Below are 22,500 nucleotides of genomic sequence, written 5' to 3'. Positions count from 1 at the left end.
GTAAATATAGTGAAATAAAAAAAAAAAAAAAAACGTCTACAAAGGAGAAGATGAAGAAAGCATTAATCCAAAATGAAAATCCATTCGACAAAGCGGAATCAAAAAAGGCGGGAGGACTAAGACGTAAACATAAAGAGAATAGAATAATTTATACGGAATGCCTCACACACACACACACACACACATTTTCAATATAAACATTTGTCTATAATTTTAAAAACAATCGAACAAGGGAGATAATTTTGTCTATTTTTAATTAAAGGATGACCTACAATTAACTCGAATTTTAAAAAATCTAAACTCTGGTCTATGGCCTTATAAACAATCGAATAAGGGAGATAATTACGTAATTTTTTTTATTATTAAAGGATGATTTACAATGAACTAGACTTTTAAAAATCTAAACTTTGGTCCATGGCCTTATAAACAATCGAATAAGGGAGATAATTACGTAACTTTTTTTTTATTATTAAAGGATGATTTACAATGAACTAGACTTTAAAAATCTAAACTCTGGTCCATGGCCTTATAAACAATCGAATAAGGAAACACGCTTTTTTATATTAGAAGATGGTTACAGTAAATCATTTTTTTAGGACCCCTGTTATTAGTATTTTTAGGACCCCTGTTATTAGTGTTTTTAGAACACCTAAACCCTGTTATTAGTTAGTCGTTATTAAAATCTAAACCCTATTATTGTTAGTTGTTATAAAACCATGGCTTTATAAATAATTGAATAAGGGAGATAATTCCATCTTTTTACTTTATAAACAATTGAATGAGGAGTATAATTCTATCTTTTTATTTATTAGAGAACGGCGTACAAATAAATAGAATATTTTCAGTCTCTAGTGCTTCTTTTTCGTTATTGTATCAGAGTCCAAAAATTCAAATATTGAATTTCAAAGGAAACCAATGGTATCTATTGAGTTGCCATGTCATAGTGACAGAACTTATTTAAAAAATTACATAAAACAATAAGGTTGAAAATTAAATATTAATGAAAACAATTATCAGAGAAAGTTAGCGAAAATTGAGTTTTTTTTTTTTTTTACAAAAACAGAAATCAGAAAGCTCTAGTTTAAAAAAAAGGAGGTAAATATTTTCTAAAAACTGAAAACCTTTGGCCAATTTAGCAAAACTTAATTTTTACCAATTGTCTTTGAAAATGCTTTTCATTAATAATTAATTTTCTATTTTATTGTTTTTTGTAATTATTGGCTATTTTAATTACTGCAAGATGATAGTTTAGTAGATACCATTGGCTTCACTTTAAATTTCGTTTTTCGAATTTCGCAACAATAACGAAGCAGAACCCATGATTTTATAAGCATTTAAATAAAGGAGATAATTATAACTTTTTGTTTATAATAGGATGGCCTATAATTAACTAGAATTTAAAATATCTAAACCCTGGTCCATGATTTTATAGACAATCCATATGGAAATAATTTAATTTTTTTTATTAAAGGATGGCTTTAACATACATTAAACTTACATAGAAAATTTTCTATCTCAAAGGCTGGTCCGTGACTTCATAGACAATTAAAGAAGAAAGATACTCCAATATTTAAAAGTTGGGAGGGGGTGCTTCACGCATTACTATAGAACATTTTAATTTGGAAACTGATCCCTCACTTTACTGTTAAACAATCGAATAAGGGAGGTAAATCTCTTTTGTAAAAAAAAAGAAGAGCTCTCGAAAATAACTAGAATTTTTTTTTTTATTTAAACACTGACCTATGCCTTAAAAACGATCGCGTAAGGAAAACGATTCTATTTTTTAAACTAAAGGGTGTGTCACACATAATCAGGAAATATTCAATGTAATTGCTGGTCTATGACCTTAAACAATCAAGTCATCTAGATAATTCTCCCGTTTAGACCAGAAGGTGTCGCACAGATTCCTAGGAAATTTTGAATGTAGATGCTCGTCTCTGAGGTTATAAAGAATCAAGAAAGAAAAATAATTCTCTCTTCAGGCTTAAGATCACAGTGTTGTATCTGTTCTGAAGTTAATTTGTCCTTAGTCAATTTAGGGAAACACTTTTATACTAAGGAACTGGTTCCGTTTTAGATCACCAAAGTTAAGCAATGTTGAGCCTGGTCAATACTAAAATGGGTGACCATTTTGGAATTCCAGCTTCTATATGTTCTCTCCGCTTATCTCAGCATTGTTTCCAGTCGTCCTGGACTTAACCTTGACACTGGACTTGTGTCATGCCAATTCAAGAGAGGTGTGGTTGGAAGTTATGTAATCCTTGCCTCACAATTAGATCTGCAGCTACTCTTACAGGAGGTATTCATTGTCTTTTGAGACTGAACGGAGGCATCCAAGTAAGAGCATAATTCTCTCTTTAAGTAGAGACTATATCACAAAGATTACAGAAGCATTGTTGCAACCGTACAAGAAGAAAAAAACACAAATATAAGGGGTGTGCTTTTTATGACAAAGCCCGTCCCTCTCTGGGTGTCTTCAAACTGAATATTGTTCCAAACTTCCATCCACAGAATTTTTATATATCTCTGTGACCCCTTTCCATTTTAATTGGTTGGTTGGTTGGTTGTTTTTGTTTTACGGCATATCAACCCTTTTCGGGTTATTTAATGCTGAATTCAAAGATTTGGAAGGAAAAATGTTTTTAATAGAATATATTTGTTGTTTTCACGTCAGTTTCTATTCAACCCATAGTTGGGATCCTAACAGGTACTACCACTCCGGGTCAGAGTGGACCTGGGAGCAATGGTAATAAAAGGGTGGCTCCACACTCCCCAAAGCCCACAAGCTGGGGCCTCACCACTGGATATAGTTTAAGGTCATATCCAGGACCCCCAGGGAGGGACTTTTACCCTCTGCAGCGGGGAAGTAGGCGTATTCTAATGCCCCACCGACAGGGCCGCCATTTTAATTGAATTTAATGTAACAGTACAAAACCGACTTCGAAATCTAGTGAGTGATATCCTTCTCTTCTACCTCCTACCTTTTCCTATCAACGAGACATTGCAAACCTATCTCTGCTCCATCGTATATTTTGGATATGGTGGATGTTCGACTGAGCTCCAATCTATGAGGCCCGCCTACCTCTGTAAAACATTTGCAATAACTACTAGGTCCAATCACTTTCAACATTTTCTCTTATTCTCTATTTGTGCCATGCTTTTTACAAAGGAATCACCACTTATCAAGGCCCAAAGGCCATTTGAGGATAAGGGTTAATGAGTGTAAGGTGGTAGTGTAGTAATCGTTAATGGTTTCAATTGGATAGAATTTCATTATTTAACAGAACAGCTCAGAAAGAACTTGTTTACATTAGACTTGAAGGCCACTGTATAGTAGTTGTCAATTGGAAAGCAGGCCAACAAAACTGTTCCACAGATGGAGTGTTCTAGGAAAGAAGCATTGTTCATGGAATCTGTGTTTAGATTTATGCAAAGTTGGGCAAATTCTCAATAGTGGTTGTAGCTAGTCGAGATGTTTTGTGAAAGTTTGGCATGGAGGGACCATTGATTGAAGCTCAGACGAGCACTTGCCATGAAAATAATGATAGAGCAGAGACAGGCTCACAACGTCTCTTCTGTAGGAAAGAGGTTGCAGGAAAGAGAAACCCTTCTATACTAGGGCAATTTTTTTTTGCCTACTTTCAGTGTGACCTTTTTTGGGGAGCTGGTTTGCTCGCACGTTAAAAACGAGTTTGTGTCACATTTTTCTCTCATGGGGAAGCAAATAAATACCAATAATGGTCTCTTTTAAACTAGATCGTTGCACATATTAATAGGAAATGTTTAATATAAATGCGTGTTCGTAATTTTATAAACAATTATGTAAGGGCATCACCTACTAGGTTTCGAAGCCGGTTTTGAAATCTATCAAGGCAGTATAGGGACTCGGAGCAGCTCCTGCCCAGATGTGGCTTTTGGGCCTTAATAACTTACTAGTCAAACAAGAACAAAATAAAAAATCAATTACATTGGGATTTGGACATTGTCATTGTCAGGGTCATTTGTTTGGTTAAATAAATTGAGGAGCAAAGAGTATCCTTGAGTGTAAGGCTTCATCTTTTTACCATGTTCATCCATTCCTTTTACCACTTGGCTTGTGTAGTGGCACATTCGACCCCCTATTTCACTAACATTTTAAATTTCCTTGATTTTTTCTGGAATCCCCCAAAGTAGCCAAAGGGGTTGGAGGTAGTTGTAAATGGAAAGAAAGAGAGTATAGTAGTTTTTGTGTTTCGCTCATGAGACTACTATTAGAGTATCATGTCCAGGCCTCTTCTCTATATCTAAGACGCTATGTCAATCATCTGTAAAGAGTACAAAGACTAGAATGATCCAGGATCTTTAGGATCTGCCCTGTAAAACCAACTGAAAAGCTTAGCTGTTTTCTACTTTGAGCACCTATGAAAATGCAATCTCATTTTAACCTACAATTTCCTCAATGGTCATTATAATAAACCTGATGGTCTATTATTTCTTCCTGTACCAGAAAGAGGTCTATGCCGAAATTATATAAAAAAAAATTTACCACGGATTTTGATTGAAGCAAAGATAAGGCAATTTCTCAATTTTGATCCCTGGATCAAGGAATAGACTTCCAAAGTAAGTAATAAATGCACCAACAATGCAACAATTTAATGTGGATTTGGACAGGTGCTTGGCTGCTGTATCAACTCCTATGTAAATTTGTATCAGCCTTTTATTTGATAGCAACTGACGCACAATTGTTTTATTTTTATAAAATAAAATTAATTGAGTTGAATTATCTTATAGAAATTTTAGTGCATGTGTTTTAATCTGCATTAATTTTTATTTTTTGAAGAAGACACTGCTTGTCAAATTCCTGATATAATTTATTTGAAACTATGCAAATATCTTTCCATTTGGCCACCAGTCTAGTTATTTGAATTATTTTATGTATGTTTTTATTATTATTATTATTATTATTATTTTATTATCATTATTATTATTACTTTATTATTATTGTAATTTTATTATTATTATTGTAATTTTATTATATTATTATTATTATATTATTATTATTATTTTAATTATTATTATGATTATTATTATTGTAATTTTTTTATTATTATTATTTTAATTATTATGATTATTATTATTGTAATTTTTTTTAATTTTTATTATTTTAATTAATATTATGATTATTATTATTGCAATTTTTTATTATCATTATTTTAATTATTATTATAATAATTATTATTATTTTTATTATTATTTTATTATTATTATTTTTATTGTAATTTTATTATTATTTTTTATTATTATACTTATTACTATTGTGATTTTATTATTATTTTTTATTATTATTATTTATTATTATTGTTATTGTGATGTTATTATTTTTATTATTATTTTATTATACTTATTTTTATTATTATTAATTTTGTAATTTTATTATTTTTTATTATTATTTTTATTGTTATTTTCATCATTATGTTTATTATTATTATTATTTATTATTATTATATTATTATTATTGTTTTATTATTATAATTTTATTGTTATATTTTATTTTTATTAATATTATTATTAATATTTTTATTATTAGTTTATTATTTTTTAAAATTATTTTGTTATTATTACTATTTTTTATTATCATTATTATTATTTTCATTATTATTATTATTATTATTTATTATTTTTATTATTATAATTATTTTATCATTATTATTATTAGTAGTAGTAGTAGTAGTAGTATTAGTATTCTAGTATGACGTTTCTGAATTTTTTAGATAAGGATTGACTATTCATATTACTGGAATACATCGGACTACTGTTCTCACCTTGGAATGTTTCTGTCTGACTCGGGAATTCGGATGAAATTTCTATCCAGTCATGGCTGACGGAACAGAAGTATGCTACCCCAAGAAATTCCGTCCAAATTACTGAGTTCCAACAGAAACATTCCCGAGTTCAAAATATACACCTAAAGAAGGTTTTGACCGAAACGTCATGAAAATTAGACTCAAGATGAGAACAACAGTTCGATGAATCCAAATAATACGAACGACAAATGTAGTATAGCCAGTATCATCACAGATTATGGAATTGAAAAGCTAAACGTTACTCCTCCAAACACCACATTTTGTGTACTCGTTTTTGAACTTGGAGTTTTTCAAAATTCCGTGCAGATTCCTTAGTTCAACATGACGATTCCCATGTTCGAGAAGATGTACCAGAAGAAGGTCCGAGGTTACATCGGTCGAAACGTTGTGAAAATAACATCCAAAATTAGTAATGCCTTCATGTCAACGATTCTGAAACTCGATCAAAAGATGCTTTCTGAATCCAAAATCTTTCGAGAGTTGGCGTGATGTGTGTAGGGACTACTACTACAAACTACTACTACAACAACTAATCAATGAAGTTAAGCAATGTTGGGCTCTTCAAATACTTAGATGGGTAACTATTTGGAAATACCAGATTCCGTTAGAGAAACACTAAATAAAGTAAATAAGAAATAGTTTGGTCTATTATCCCAACCAAATTATTATTATTATTATTATTATTATTATTATTATTATTATATTGTTGTTGTTATTATTATTATTATTATAATTATTATTATTATTATATTGCTGTTGTTGTTATTATTATTATTATTATATTGTTATTATTATCATTATATTGTTGTTATTATTGTTATTATTATTATGATATTGTTGTTATTATTATTATATTGTTGTTATTATTATTATTATATTGTTATTATTATTATATTGTTATTATTATTTTTATTATTATTATTATTATATTGTTGTTGTTATTATTATTTTTATTATTATTATATTGTTGTTGTTATTATTATTTTTATTATTATAATATTGTTGTTGTTATTATTATTATTTCTATTATCATTATCATTATTATTATTATTATTATTATTATTGTTATTATTATTATTATTATATTGTTGTTGTTATTATTATTATTATTATTATTATTATTATTATTTCCATTATCATTATCATTATTATTATGGTCCCATTCTTCTCTGTACGCTTGTGTTTTTTTTTTATTTGTACTCACTTGAAGTTCTCATGCAGACCACCATCGGCAATTGCTTACTGATAATAAGCTATGGTGTTCCCTTATGTCCGAGTTCATCATTTTTTTTGGAGGAAAGGGCTAATTTTATATGTTGGTTAACTAATAGAATTTCTGTGTTTGTAAGAAATTACAGATTTAGAATTGATCTATATATAAAATAAAGTAAATGATAATGTTAATGTTTATATTAAGACTAAATTTAAATTTCTGTCTCGTAATTGACACTTGTTCTGCTGTAAAATTCATTATTAATGCATATTAATAGATTTTATTGCAGCAAGAGTTTAGGACACACCATAGAGAAATTTATGAATAAAAAGATATATTCATGTCAGTTTTAGTAAAAACAGGTTAGTAACACGGATTTAATTAAAGTCTTTATGAAATTCTGAAAACTTTGTTAATAAATAAAATTTAAATTCCAATAGTTTTCATCGATTACAGACTATATCCGAACTGCTATTTCTTTTACTGATAAACTTTTTTCTATAGTGACTAATCATTTTTGGGGGTAATTTTCTATATAAGATTCTTTTTATTGCAGGAGAGGTTTAGGAGACATCCTGTAGAAATTTGTGAATGAAAAGACAATTTCAAGTCAGTTTTAGTAAGAACAGAAAGTAAATATTAGTAACATAGATTGAATTAGTAATAATAGTAGGGAACTGGTAGCAGATGCAACAATTAGACAACTTTTTTTTATGCCATCAACATTCGCAGCAAGCATAGGAAGAGCTATTTTGGACAGTAAGTCAGTGATTACCTGAACGGCCGTAACACATGATCGCCTCTCTGCCGACCCCCTCAGAGTCAGACAATTTCGAGCAGCACATATTGGGGTCTTGCATGTGGCCAGTATCTAAGCCAACGGAGGAGAGTGAAGAGCTCTCCGAGTGGATATGGTGACCCGTGTTAGTTGACCTCTGTCGATAAAGTAGTTGCGGATGTGCTGAAGATACGGCATAGTCAGTCTCGATATCTCCATCTGACCCGGCACTTGCATAATCGCAGAAGTCCTGCATGTCATCATGGGTTCTCGGTAAGTTCTGGTCAGCAGTGCACTGTTGTAGCGGGCAGGCCACATATGCCGTGACGGCCGGAGATCCCGGGCGCGTTGGCCAGCCTATAGGGGGAGAACGAATAATTAAACATGGCAGCAGTAAAGAACTTTTTCTCTTCTTTTTATTCATATATATATATATATAGATATGTGCTACAGAAGATTAGAAGAAAACATTGATACCGTCGGTTTCAAATCCCACACGAATGAGACCAGTCACTTGTTACCTATGTCAGACTCTCTTCAGCCTCTGTTTATATTTGTCTTCAGATTTCCAGGGAGGCAAATATAAACAGAGACAGAAAAGTATAAGCGACCAGAAACTGGTCCTGCTTGTGTTGGTTTTGAAACCGACGGTACCGGTGTTTGCCTGATCTTCTGTAACACATATATAAATAAATATTACGTTCTTATTTTGATATTTTCTTTATAATCGAGCACTTGGCTGGGGTTCTCTCCCAGAACCTCACACAGGTATATATGCGCTTACTAATTGATTATACAATCATATCTCCATGATAATGGACTCCGGGTTTCATGGCACATACAAAATCAAGGTATGCAAGCTGAGGATTTTAGTGCACATCTGATCCTTTGCCAATGGATGCAATAACAGCAAAAATAAATAATATCCGATGATCGGATGAGCACTTAAGTTCCTGGATTCAACCCTGGATTATGCATATTTCATGAAATGGGGTATCATTTAGGGTTAGAAATGATTGTTTAAACAATTAATATGAAATATATAATACCTTTTCAACAGCAATTGAGCACTCTGGTCAATTTATCTACTGATACGAGAAATTTACTATATATATATATATATATATATATATATATATATATATATATATATATATATATATGGATGTTTTTTCTGTTTTTTCCATGAAATGATTGTTATCCTTAATAAAAGTGAATGTGAGTTAATTTATGATTGGAAAAGTTGTTATGTATCAGAATTTTTGAGATGAGGATTAATTGTATTATTGTTATTTCTATTATTATTCGGACTACTATTCTCATCTTGAGTGTAACTTTTGGGAATCTTTCCGTCGAACTTGGGAATCAAGTCCACAAAGATTCGTGGCATAGTGGATAAAGTATGTGGTAAAATTCAGTTGTAAAGTTACATTCTCCTGGAAGGTGAAGGTTCGATCCTTAGTGTGGGCAACACTAAAAACTACAATTGCAAATTACTTTGGGGTCCAACTCAGTGTTGGCTGATGAAAACAAGAGCGGACTACCCTTGTGGATTAAATAAAGGGCTTTGTTTTGAAATTTCCGCGCAGAATACAGAGTTCAAGAGGAAGATTCCCGAGTTGGAGAGAAAGATTCCCGAGTTTGACAAGATACACCTCAAAAAGGTCAGAGGTTACATCGACCGAAATGTTGTGAAAATAACAACCTTCAAGATGAGAACAGTCGTCGAAGAATAATCGTAATGTGGAGAACGTGTGTATTTAAGCAATTTTTTCTTTACAAAAGGAAAGAAAAAATTGCACAAACAGAGCAAAAATAACAGAGAAAGATAAAGAAAGAAAGAAAAAGAAAGATAGATCAAATAAGACAAAGAATAGAAAGAGTTAATGCAGACAACTTAAGATATATCTCGGACGTTTTGGCTTTGGACATTTCGGCCAATTATTTTTCCAAGACATTTTGACCAATCCAACTTTCTAGTTCTCTGAATTATAACATATTTCGAAATTATGACACGCATAGACGTCATAATCAGTTAATACAACAATTCTCATTAGATCATTAAAGGTAAGTAATGTTGAGCCCTGTCAGTGCCAAAATGGGTGACCATTTGCTAATGCCAGGTACTGTATTTTCTCTGAAGTCTGGACAAGATTTTCTTGGAAAAAGTTGTCTTGGATCTTTATATGGGTCTTTGTGTTCAATTCTATGCCTAGAAAGACAGGGATGCCGCAAATAATATAGGCATAAGTTAAAATCTTTAAATATAATAGTTCATTTAATTTCTCGATATTTGTTCAAGTTCAAGGTCAGAATCGATCTGTCTAACATTTTCCATTGGTTTCTTTTTGTTTTTTAAGTGTTTTTTTTTTATTTATTTCCCTATATCAAGTGGCTTCATGGCATGTCTGGATCGATTTCCAATAAAAATAGTTCAATAATATCAAGGAGCCAATAAAACAGGTGGAGAATTGCGATACTCTCTTGATCTCTTCCTTCCACTCTTTCAAACAGTTCCTTCAGTTGACATTCAGAGTAGAGTTGATCAGTACAGTTTACGAAAAGTAGAAAATGGACTGTGTCACTCTTGTTCGATGTATTGTATCTTTTACTCTTCCACTGGCGATGTATTTGACAGAGCAGGGAAAACTGCTGTTTTCTCTGTCAGAATCTATCCATATAAACTTATCATTGGCTAGTTTTTGACATTGAAAGGTTATTGTTTAGCTCCTTGCATTAAGTAGTTTCGTGTCTTGTCTGCAGTAATTTCCATTAAATATATATATATACACACACACACACATGTATATATAAAATCATCATCATCATCATCATCATCATGTTCATCATCATAATAACATCCGTCTCGCATGCTGATGTGTGTTAACCGCTTTTAAGGACCATGCAAAATCGACCTTTAGTTTACTTTCGGCTGTCTCATATCTCTTGATTTCCTTATCTTGTCTTTTGGTCCTCACAGTCCATAAGGATGTGTCCCGATAAAAAAGGTAAAATTGCTGTTTTCTGATTCAGAATCTATCCATATAAACTCATCGTTTTGATCTTGAAGTGGCATTGCTTAGCTCCTTTCAGGCCTTGTCTAGAACCATTTTCCATTAAAAAAAATGTATAGGCGTGATTAGTTTTTCCAACCAGTCTTTTGCTAAGTAGTTGATTCAGTAGAAGCGTGTCACTCGTATGCTTTCTCGAACTTAGTTCTAACTCTGAGTGAGACTTGCGTAGAAAGAAGCTCTCCATACAGACGTTTCCTGGTTCCATGTTTCTTACAGTTGATGTCGTATGCAACTCATAGCATCCTTATATATTTCCGGCAAATAATACTTCTTTCATTTTCTAATGCTGCAGCGCAAGAAAGATTCTTTCAAAGTCCCCTCTGTAAGAAATATCAATAACTGCTAGTTAACTGGGACAACATTAAATTGACATTTCATGTCATTCCTTGACAATGTTTGCTTGCATTTAAAATGTCCTAGGCCAGAATATCCAATAGCTTAATTTTCCAGAACGAAAATGTCCCCTAGCCAAAATGCCCTTGGTCAAAATGTCTGGTAAAGATAACCACTGAAGACAGGCGTGTGAATGAGACAGGTTAGATGAAAAAGTTTAGCAAGAAAAGACATCAAATGAAGCAATAAACAAAATTCTAGACAGAAAAAAAAATTCAAATTAGAGAAAAGGAAGGTTAGTATTCGAATGCTGAGAATTTTTAAACAGATTTTCCTGAAAATTTTATTGTTCAATTCATAAATGGAATATAAAATTGCAGAGTGAAATGTGTAAACTATTGCGCAATAATTAAAAAAAAAATAGGTGCAACGATAAGATAGTCGCCCTAGAAAAGACGACATTATTCCATTTCCGTTTGATGAAAACCGGTTTACTTTTTTTGTTGTTGCAGACCATTTACTAGTTGGCCAGAGTAATGGGAGCCTTCTATCATATCTGAAAGTGGTGCAATGTACAACTCATGCTCTCTACCAATCCGAGTTATGACAACAGGACCATTGCCAACATCTTCAAAATGCAAATCCGAACGGTTCAACGTTTCAGGGCACAGCTCACTGAAGTCTTCGGCCACAGTTATGATCTTTGCTGTGGTTTCAAGTGAGGACCACATCACGCCACCTCACATCTTCGACATCGGCTTGAAAGTCAACACCAAAGTGTACCTGGATGTGTTGAAGAGTGTGAAAAATGTAATGATTGTCTTACATTGCACTTTAAATTTTCGTCTTCGTATGTTTTTTTATTTCGTAACTACCAAAACTAAGAAATGATACCACCTTTAACTTATTGAGGCTTTTATCGGCCAATTAAGATTTAATCTAATTTAGTAATTCTCTTTATTTTGCAGAATATAGCCCCACCAAAATAATATGCCGCATAAAGCATTACTATAAGACAGGCTCGTTCAAGAAAGTGCAAGTTTCTTTATTTATTCATATATTCAGGAGGGTATCTCTTTGTAAAAATGGTTACTGAGTTTCGACTATAGGTATAATAAAACGTATTACATTCTTGAAATGAAGGAAGGGGTAAAATAATTAAAGTAACACTATTCCATCCTCGGACATACTTAGATCTTATACAGATAAAGGATTGCATTTGTAATGAGATACCTACTGGAGCGGTAGAATGATCCAATCATTTTTCCAGCGATTTTGGCAACAAATTTGATATATGTGTTCCATTTCGGATCAGGAGTTTAATTTTACAATGTACAAAACCGAATTTTAATATATTTAAAAAAATAATTAACACCATTTTTTCTATAGTTTTTTTTTTCTGTTGAATGCTAATATAACTGTTTTATATAATTATACATTTATTAATTAACTCGTAGGGCGACCCGGCGTTGTCCAGTTCAAACGTGTAACATATTTCTATTGAAACTTCTATCTATCTACCTTCTTCTATCCGTCTCTCTATCTCTCTTTCCTTCTCACCCATCTTGTCCTTTCTCTTTCTAATCTCCCCTTTGCATAGTCCATTCCTCTGTAGCTGAACATATACATAGACAGACCCCTTAATATAACAGCTTCCCTTAGGAATGACTAGACATTTTCTTTCCAGATTAGTCTATTATCGTAAAGTCGTATTCCTGTCTGTGTCTTTATTTGTTCACAATTTGATTAATACGTACAATATGTACAGTTTCACCAATGAATTTTCATACCGAAAGCTGTCATTTACTCACGTTCAATCAGCATGATTTCTATATATACTATTTATTCAAAGGAAATCTACACTTTAGAAGTAACCTCATTTGCATATTACATTAAATACAATATTTTAAAAATTAACTTTGTGTTATTTTTTTTTGTTATAATAGAATTGATTTGATTGTTCTATTTCGAAATATGATTTAAAGTTGATGTATGTAATTTATTTATAATTTAATTTAATTTTTATTCAATTTGAATATATATATATATATATATATATATATATATATATATATATATATACTAGCAGTTCAGCCCGCCTTTGTTCGAGCCCTATGTACTGTTCAAACTTTATGTGCATATGTATATATTAAAAATTGTGCATATGTGCGGTAATGCCTTTCTGTATAATAGGCTTCCTTAACTACCATCGAGAAAAGTCGGTAGAGACAGCAGAGGTCAATTTTTTAAAACTTTGACCCCAATTTTGACCCCTTAACATTTATTGTTTTGGGCTCAAATCAAATTAAAATGTTTGATCGATGTTTAAGTAACCTACATCTAAAATTTCAAGTGTTTAGATCCAAAATTGGCGGAGCAATTTGGTAGAGCTTGCAAAGGTTAACTCTTTCATCTCTGACCTCTTGGCAGCGAAATTTTTGCCCCAAAACTGATTTAAAAATTTGCTGCATGTATGAATACTCTTTATATAAAATTTCAAATGTTTAGACCCAAAATTGGCTTAATAGTTTGCTAGAGATGGCAAAGGTAAAATCTTTTGAACTTTGACCTTTTTGCAGCCATGTTTTCAGCCGAAAAGCCTTATGTCTGAATACACTTTATGTAAAATTTCAAATGTTTAGACCAAAAATTGGCTAAATAATTTCGTAGAGACAGAAGAGGTCAATTTTATTTTAACTTCGACCCTAATTATGACCGCTTAGCATTTATTGTTTTGGGCTCAAATCAAATTATAAAGTTTTATCCATGTCCAAGTTACCTATATCTAAAATTTCAAGTGTTTAGACCCAAAATTGGCGGAGGAGTTTTGTAGAGTTTTCAAAGGTCAAATCGTTGCACTTTGACCTCTTAATAGCAAAATTTCTAGCCGCAACTCGATTAAAAAGACTTTCCCAAATCTCAATATCCCGTACATCAAATTTCGAGTCTGTAGACTGAAAATTGACGGAGTAGTTTGGTAGGGAAATGTACACACACACACACACACAGAATTTCACTTTTATAGATATATAGATAATTATAAAAACCGAACGAGGAAGACAATATATTTTCATGCTCTCATATATGTAACCGTTGAGTTACTGAGCTCTTCGGCAGCGAATTTCTGCGGTTCTATATCGTCCGATCGACTTGAGGTTACTCGATATACAACTGTGGCATTAAAAAAAAAATAATTGTTGAATGTTATTTTTAATTTGATAACAATTTACTACTAAAAAAAAAACAGCCAAGTTAAAAATTGGATGAAAAGGGTGCTTTTGGGAGAAGAGTGGGGAGAGTGGAAGGATAAAAACAGGATGAAGAAAAAGTGAAAGAGTATGCAAGATTGAAAGTGGCAGCCATCTTTGAGAGTGATGGAGAAAAGAAGTTGGGAAGTGTGAAGAACCGTGAAAAACAGACAAAAGACGTTGCTCAAGTGAAAAGATGAAGAAGATGAGAAGAAAGAAGGGAGACTGAGTGGCAAAGAAAAAGAAGAAAATAGCATCATCTTTTTGGAGGGCTTAAGTCAATAAGCAACAGTATATCGTCATCATTATCATCATCATCGTCGTCAGCATCACCAGGGAGGCGATGTTGGCTAAGTGATATACGATACACAGTGACTAATTTCGTTTACAGGCACAAAATCCGTAAAAAAACTCTATCAAAAGAAATGCGCAACAACATATTTTAAAAAATCAAATGAGAAATTAATTATTTCCTTGTATTTAAATAAAGGACGTATACACTATTTAAGGCAGTTGGCTGCTGAGAGAGTGAAATAAGTATTACTACAGAGTAAATATATTACACATTTGTTAGCAAAGTATTTTCAAAGTAAAGCCACCCAAAAGGATCGATTAGAAATTTGCGAGAGTGTCTTTGTTTACTGTACGGCTGCTCATGGATAGCCAATTGAATATCTCATCTGAGATTTGTGTTTTTGGTCGATTTTTTTTATATGCTGATAATAGGTGACCAGTCGTCAAGTCCAAAAAACACTCGAGGTTTTGTTGGTTAATTAAATGTAATTTTTATAATTTTTCTTCTTTTTCTTAAATGACAGAATTTTTGAAAAGATGAATGTTTCAGCAGAGGCTACAATACCTGCAGCTTTTAGAAATGAACAAAAAAGGGTGAAAAGGTGAGAGAGATAAAGACAGTTACACACACACACACACATATATATGTGTGTGTGTGTGTTTATATATATATATATATATTATATATGTAGCTAGAGACAAACAGAGTGACGAAAGAGTGAAATAGAAAATGAGAGATAGGGAGATAGGAAGTGAGCGCGAAAGAGAGAGAGAGAAAGAGAGAGGGAGTGAAGTAGAGAGGGAGAGAAAGAAAATTTAAACAGTTCAAGTAGAAAGATGTGGGATTCTACCATTTGTAAATTAAAAAAAAAAGAAAAGAGAAGAAACGAAAAAGAAAACTAAAAGAAAAGAATCAATGAAGGAGAAGGAGAAAAAACAGAAAAACAGAAAAGAAAAAAAAAAGAAAAAAATGTTTAGATTATTTTGTGGGGAAGAGGAAAGACTAGCAGAACCTGAAATATTGGAGAATCGGATCATGCGCAAGACCTACATAATCTCACCTGTGTGCCGGCTGTATCTGACTATAACCCAAGAAGAAAAAAACAAAAATACGAAATTGTTACATGGACAAACAAAGAAAAAAGTGATATATTCAAAGACAAATCAGAAAATACACGTATTTAACCATTCGTCTACTGAAATTTTTATACTTATAATTCTGGATGACATTTACTCAAATTAAAAAATTGAATAAATAAATAAAATTAACAGAGTAGCTGGAAATTAACGAAATATGTCGAAGAGTAGTACGCAGAGGTTAATGGGTATATATTGTCTCTTTCAGCGATATTCATATGAAATATCATTTTTTTCGAATTTTACACTTTGCGTACTGTAGCTTACACACATACACGCATATATATATATATATATATATATATATATATATATATATATATGTATACATGCATACATATATACACATATATATGTATACATACATGTATGCATATATATGCGTATACATACATATACATATGTATACATACATATACATATGTATACATACATATGCATACACATATACACACATACATAGATGTACTTATATATACATATGTATACATACATATGCATATGTATACATACATATGCATACACATATACACACATACATAGATGTACTTATATATACATATGTATACATACATATACATACATATATACGTATGTATACATACATATATACACATATATACGTACGTATACATACATGTATTCATATATACATACATATACACACATACATAATCAAACTCGACATATATATATATATATATACATATATATATATATATATATATATTGTTGTTGACTTTTTAGCAATAATTAAATATTCGGTATTAGCGTCTCTTACGTGGAGATCAAGCAATTAGTTTTACACTCCATCAGTTTATATATATATATATATATATATAGTTAGTGAGTTATAAAATATATATGGCGATTAAGCTACACTGAATATTCCGAGTTTCATCCACTCTAGGATGAAATGCGGAATATTTAGTGTAGCTTAATCGCCATATATATTTTATAACTTACTAACTAGCTCTACCTTCGCATTGAGCACTTTTGAAGTAAATACTTAAAGTTTACGCATAAATTTATACTTTCTTATATTAATTTTATGTGAGTAAATGAAGTAGTTACATATATATATATATATATATATATATATATATATATATATATATATATATATATATATATGCAGTAGAACCCTTGGATTCGGAATTAAAAATTAGTAACAAAATACAGTGCAGTATAAAATACATATGTATATAATCAAATAACAGTATAAATAACACCGTAAGGCGGGCAAATACCGTAACCAGGGACAGGAAAGTCATCCTATTCCACATTGTAACCTGAAAAAACGTATACTAGAGCAAGCGCATCCCGGGGTGTACTTATCTACATGCATACGTATATACATACATATACATATAAACATCCATATATATGCACAGGAAACAAGCATATGCCCTTGTTATTTCTGATAAAGCTGGAAGAAAACATTCACGATTAAATGTTAATTTCTTGATAGTAAAGGAAATGTGTTTTGATCATAGCTCAAACTATTATTGTTCGCCATGCATTTATCACAAGAACCGGATATTGATATTTAATCCCTCTGCCCACATCTGCCTGTTCACTGACTTAAAACGTTTCAATATCAGCAGCAGCCCATCAAGCTGTATAAAAAGTGTGCGCTTATATACACCTTGAAAGATTTCTACGGAGATTATGATTGATCGGCGATGTCCAAAAATTCTGTACGCATAATTAAGACGCTGGAAGTGGACCCGGTTTACCTAAATATGGAATGGAAGTCAGTAAACATGAAACGAAATATAAAACCATATGGAAATAATTTATTTATAAAAATATTTTAGTTTTAACACTTCTTGTGCTATTCTGAAAAATAAGAAATAAACTCTCGGGTTTTTTTACATTTCTATAAATAGTTTAATTATAACGGGTTTCACACGTTTTATCACAGAATTTTGTTATGAATAATGTATGAAACTTGCTTTTTATTAGCACGTCTTGTGTTATCAAAAAAAAATCTGTTTCGTAATTCAATTTTAGGTGGCCACTATTTAATGACACGATATTTATGACGAAATTATGTCATAAATTTTTTAAAGTTTCAAATTATTTCAAATGCATATGTTTCAAATATTTAGCAAATTATTTCCATATGCATATATTTCAAATATTTAGCAAATTATTTCCATATGCATATAGTTCAAATATTTAGCAAATTATTAACAAAAATATGAACTGTGAAAACTACTTTTTAAAATAAAAAAAGTTCTATATAAATATATATTACATATTTTACAATATAATGATAGAAATTTAAAAAGAAAATTCATTATTATTTTATTGTTTCTATAATAGTTTTTTTTGTTTTAACATTTGTGTAATCACAAAATAATGAGAATGATTGCTATTTGTATTTCTATAAATGTTGTCTTTTTGAAATAATATATTTTTGTTATTCACAAGTTTTGCCACAGAAATTTGTCATATATAAAAGTTCTTTTTACACTTATGCTATAAAAAAAATAATCCGGTTTCGTAACTCAATTGATGGTACCGACTTTGTTTTATGAGACATTATTTATAACAAAATTATGTTATAAAAGTAAGAAATTCAAAATTATTTCCATATGAATATATTTTATATATTTTGAAAATCATTTATAGAAATATAAACTATGAAAGTCTAAATTACGTTTTGGAAATAAAATATTTCCATATTAAAAATATTTATAGAAACGTAAAAAAAAAGAAAAGTTTATTATTTTTTAAAAAATCTTTTCATGATAAAAAAAGGAAGTGGTTCAATATGGTTTCGTTTTTCGTTTAATGCTTAGCGACTTTCATTGAATATTTAGGTAAACCGAGTCCACTTCCGGAGCTAGACTGCGTAATGGAGTTTTGGACATGATTGATTGATCTACGAACATGCAGACAGATGCGCAGAGTCGTGCTTATCTTTGGCATGCGCACTGAAACTTTTGAAAGAGCAAAATCCGGGTATTTGTGAGAGGAATGGTCAAGCTGCAACCGGGCATGACACTATCAGTAGACGAAAGGTTAAGCGAACGAAAACAATATGAACATTTTCTTGAATAACTCCGCAACTGAAATCTTTGCAAAGATTGTCGGAATGGAACCAATTATTCCTCATATCTTTTTCTGTCCAGTAATTAAAAAAATGCTGTTCCCATAAACACTATAATAGAAAATAACATTTATCGATGATTTCAGTCAACATATAATTTTTTTATACACAGATTTTTATGACAAGGAATAATTTGTATGACAAAGAAGAATGTTGTAGTACAAGAAAGATTGTGTTCAACCAGTTTTAAAGAAAGCAATGACACATCGATAGTTTGCTTTGGAAATTTTTAGATTCCATTTTTTTTTTATTCCTTTTCAGACAAAACAAGGCCTATTTCAACTTGGAACGTACTATTTGGGGTCGTGTCAAGCATGGGAATGTGGGGAGTTGAGCAGTGAGTTGTCTGTTCGCATAACACTTAATGTTCTGCAGGTTAGTACAGGAGAGAGGCAGGGAACCGGGAGGGAATTCCAAAATTCAGCAGTATGAGAGAAGAAACTATTAAAGTAGAAGGCTTTCCGGCATCTAGGGTCCTAAGCAATGAACCGGTGGGAAGTTGCGGCTTGTCGGGAGTATGCATGTCGAGGGATGGATTCTGACTCTGAAGACGGCAATTCTTCTTCCTTTTGTCAGTAAGATCGTTCATGGAATTTGAGGACTAAACCACAAAATAAAAAAAAAAACAAAAACTAAGAGTTGCAAGGTTGACAAAAGTAAACATTAATCCCGCTTTTTACTCTCCGATTGAAACGGGTTTTCATTATATTAAGCATTGTTTTTAGGGAGGAGGTGAGGTTAAGGGTCACATTATTGAGAGATCGGTGTACATTTTATCACATGAATAAGTTAAAACCTCTTTACATCATGCAACACAAATTTAAGGCGAATATTCTCATCATAAAAGACGACCGATATTCGTAAAGCTTTTAAAGTATTAGAAGTTTGTGGTAAAAACATAAGTTCTACAGACTGAACGTAATCTTGACAGACCAAGCGACTGACAGAAAAACAGAGCGTCTTACAGAAAGGCACAACCTGTCGTGATTGAACGCGAACACTCATAAGACGATGAGTTATAAAAGAAGATCTGAACAGTGAAAAAGAATACGAAGAATACGAAAAATACGAAGAAGAAGAAGAAGGAGAAGAAGACGAAGAAGAAGAATACGAAGAATACGAAGAAGAAGAAGAAGAATACGAAGAAGAAGAAAAAGAAGAAGAATACGAAGAAGAAGAAGAAGAATACGAAGAAGAAGAAGAAGAAGAAGAAAAAGAAGAAGAAGAAGAAGAAGAAGAAAAAAACCTGGAATCCGATTACAATAAGAAAGGAGTTATACTCCGGCGTAAGAACTTGTGTCTTAAAGCATAAACTCGAAATTTTAATCGAAACTTTATTGATTTTTTGTTTTTGTTTTGAAAAAAACAAAACTATCCTTCTGTCCTACTGGAATAAAGCACAAGAAGAAAGACTTGATTCGTATTAGATTGGGATAACTCATTTCCGGTATATCAGCATTAATGAGGCGTAGGAAACAAGTGTGAGCCACCTAACATCGCGTTTAGTAGACGCACACGTGCATATGAGCTGCCCAAGATCAAGGCGTGATGAGCAATGCTTTTAAAGAGATAAGTGGTCTCAGTAATTACAAGTGCAGGTTCTGTCATACAGAAGTAGGAAGAATGAACCACGTACACACACACACGCACACATATATACACACATACACATGCATACATATATATATATGTACACATGCATACATATGAGTATATACAAATATATATACATAGGCATATATATACACACACAGACGTATATATGCATATATATACACACACAGACATATATATATGCATATAAATACAAATATATATACGTATATATATATACACACATACATATATATATACACATATATATATATATACATACGTGCATATGCATACAGATATGCATACAAATATATACACATGTATATACACATACATATATGCATATATATAGATAATTCATATATATACATATGTATATATACATTCATATACATACACATATGTTTATATATATACATTCATATATATACATATATACATTCATAGATCTATATATTCATATATGTATATACACACATTCATATATATATACACACATTCATATATATACACATTCATATATATATATATCTACACACGTTCATATATATACACATCCATATATATATACACATTCATATATATATACACATCCATATATATATATGCATATTCATATATATATATGCATATTCATATATATATACATATTCATGTATATATACACATTCATGTATATATACATATTCATGTATATATATACATATTCATGTATATATATACATATTCATATATATATACATATTCATGTATATATATACATATTCATGTATATATATACATATTCATATATATATACATATTCATATATATATACATATTCATATATATATATACATTCATAAAATATATATACACATTCGTATATATAGATACATATTCATATATATCTATTTATATATGCACATTCATATATATACGCATTTATATATACATATATACGCATTCATATATACATGTATGCGCATTCATATATACATATATACTCATTTATATATACATAGATACGCATTCATATATACATGTATGCGCATTCATATATACATATATACTCATTTATATATACATAGATACGCATTCATATATACGCATTCATATATATATATATATATATATATATATATATATATATATATATATATATATATATATATATATATATATATATATATATGTATATTACATTTCAGTTCCAGGGTCTTATCAAAGCAAGAGGCTGAATAGAAAAAGTCTTTGAACCAGAAACTTGAAACTAGAATTGTTGATTCATCTTTACATATTCACAAAAATAATCTTATTTATAAAACAACAAGACATGCGTGTGATGGTGGTTTAATGTCGTCCTTCTGTTTTATTTTTATTTCAGTAACGAAAATACTACATTCACACCATGGGTAAAACTTACCCAACGTTCTGTTTCTGATTTTTTTTTTTAGATAAGAAATTATAATTCGTATTATTTTAAATTATTTGGACCCCTGTTCTCATCTTGAGTGTTATTTTCCCACATTCCAACAGATGAAACTTCTAAACCTTCTTTAAGTTTATCTTATCGAACTCGGGAATCTTTCTGCTAAACTTGGGAATCCGTACACAAGGGAAACCTTTATTTGATCCACGGGGGTAGCATGCTCTTGTTCTGTCAGTTCTGACCAGGTAGACGTCCTAAATAATTTGCAGTTGCATTATAAATATCGACAAGATACAATTGGAGAAGATCAGAGGTTACGTCGGCAAAAATGCGGCCAAAATAACACTAGAGATGAAAATGGCCAGCCGAAGAATCCAGATAATACGAATAATCAATTCTCGTCTAAAAAGTGTAAAACTATAAAAAGTGAATAGGTCAAAAGTTTGTTTTTG

At 31.0% G+C, this 22,500-nt stretch overlaps 1 protein-coding gene across 20 annotated transcripts in view; it reads right to left on the bottom strand.

The window, feature by feature from the left end:
- Positions 1 to 22,500, bottom strand: part of LOC145259277 (teneurin-m-like) — a 694,747-nt gene that overhangs the window by 371,625 nt on the left and 300,622 nt on the right. For 12 of the 20 annotated variants that reach the window (XM_080117118.1, XM_080117125.1, XM_080117123.1 and 9 more), the window contains exons 3-4: positions 15,845 to 15,865; positions 7,832 to 8,191 (exon numbers count right to left, since the gene is read on the bottom strand). The exons of 4 other annotated variants lie outside the window; for them this stretch is intronic. In XM_080117118.1, coding sequence (XP_079973244.1) covers positions 7,832 to 8,191; positions 15,845 to 15,865 — 381 coding nt within the window. The remainder of the gene's footprint in view (positions 1 to 7,831; positions 8,192 to 15,844; positions 15,866 to 22,500) is intronic. 4 more of the 20 variants (XM_080117120.1, XM_080117131.1, XM_080117124.1 and 1 more) reach the window with 2 other exon arrangements.

Source organism: Euprymna scolopes, chromosome 34 (genome assembly GCF_053919585.1).
Source record: "Euprymna scolopes isolate OS-2025 chromosome 34, ASM5391958v1, whole genome shotgun sequence".
Classification (NCBI taxonomy): domain Eukaryota; kingdom Metazoa; phylum Mollusca; class Cephalopoda; order Sepiida; family Sepiolidae; genus Euprymna; species Euprymna scolopes.
Note: the sequence above shows the minus strand (reverse complement) of the source record. Positions and strands in the feature narration are given on the sequence as shown.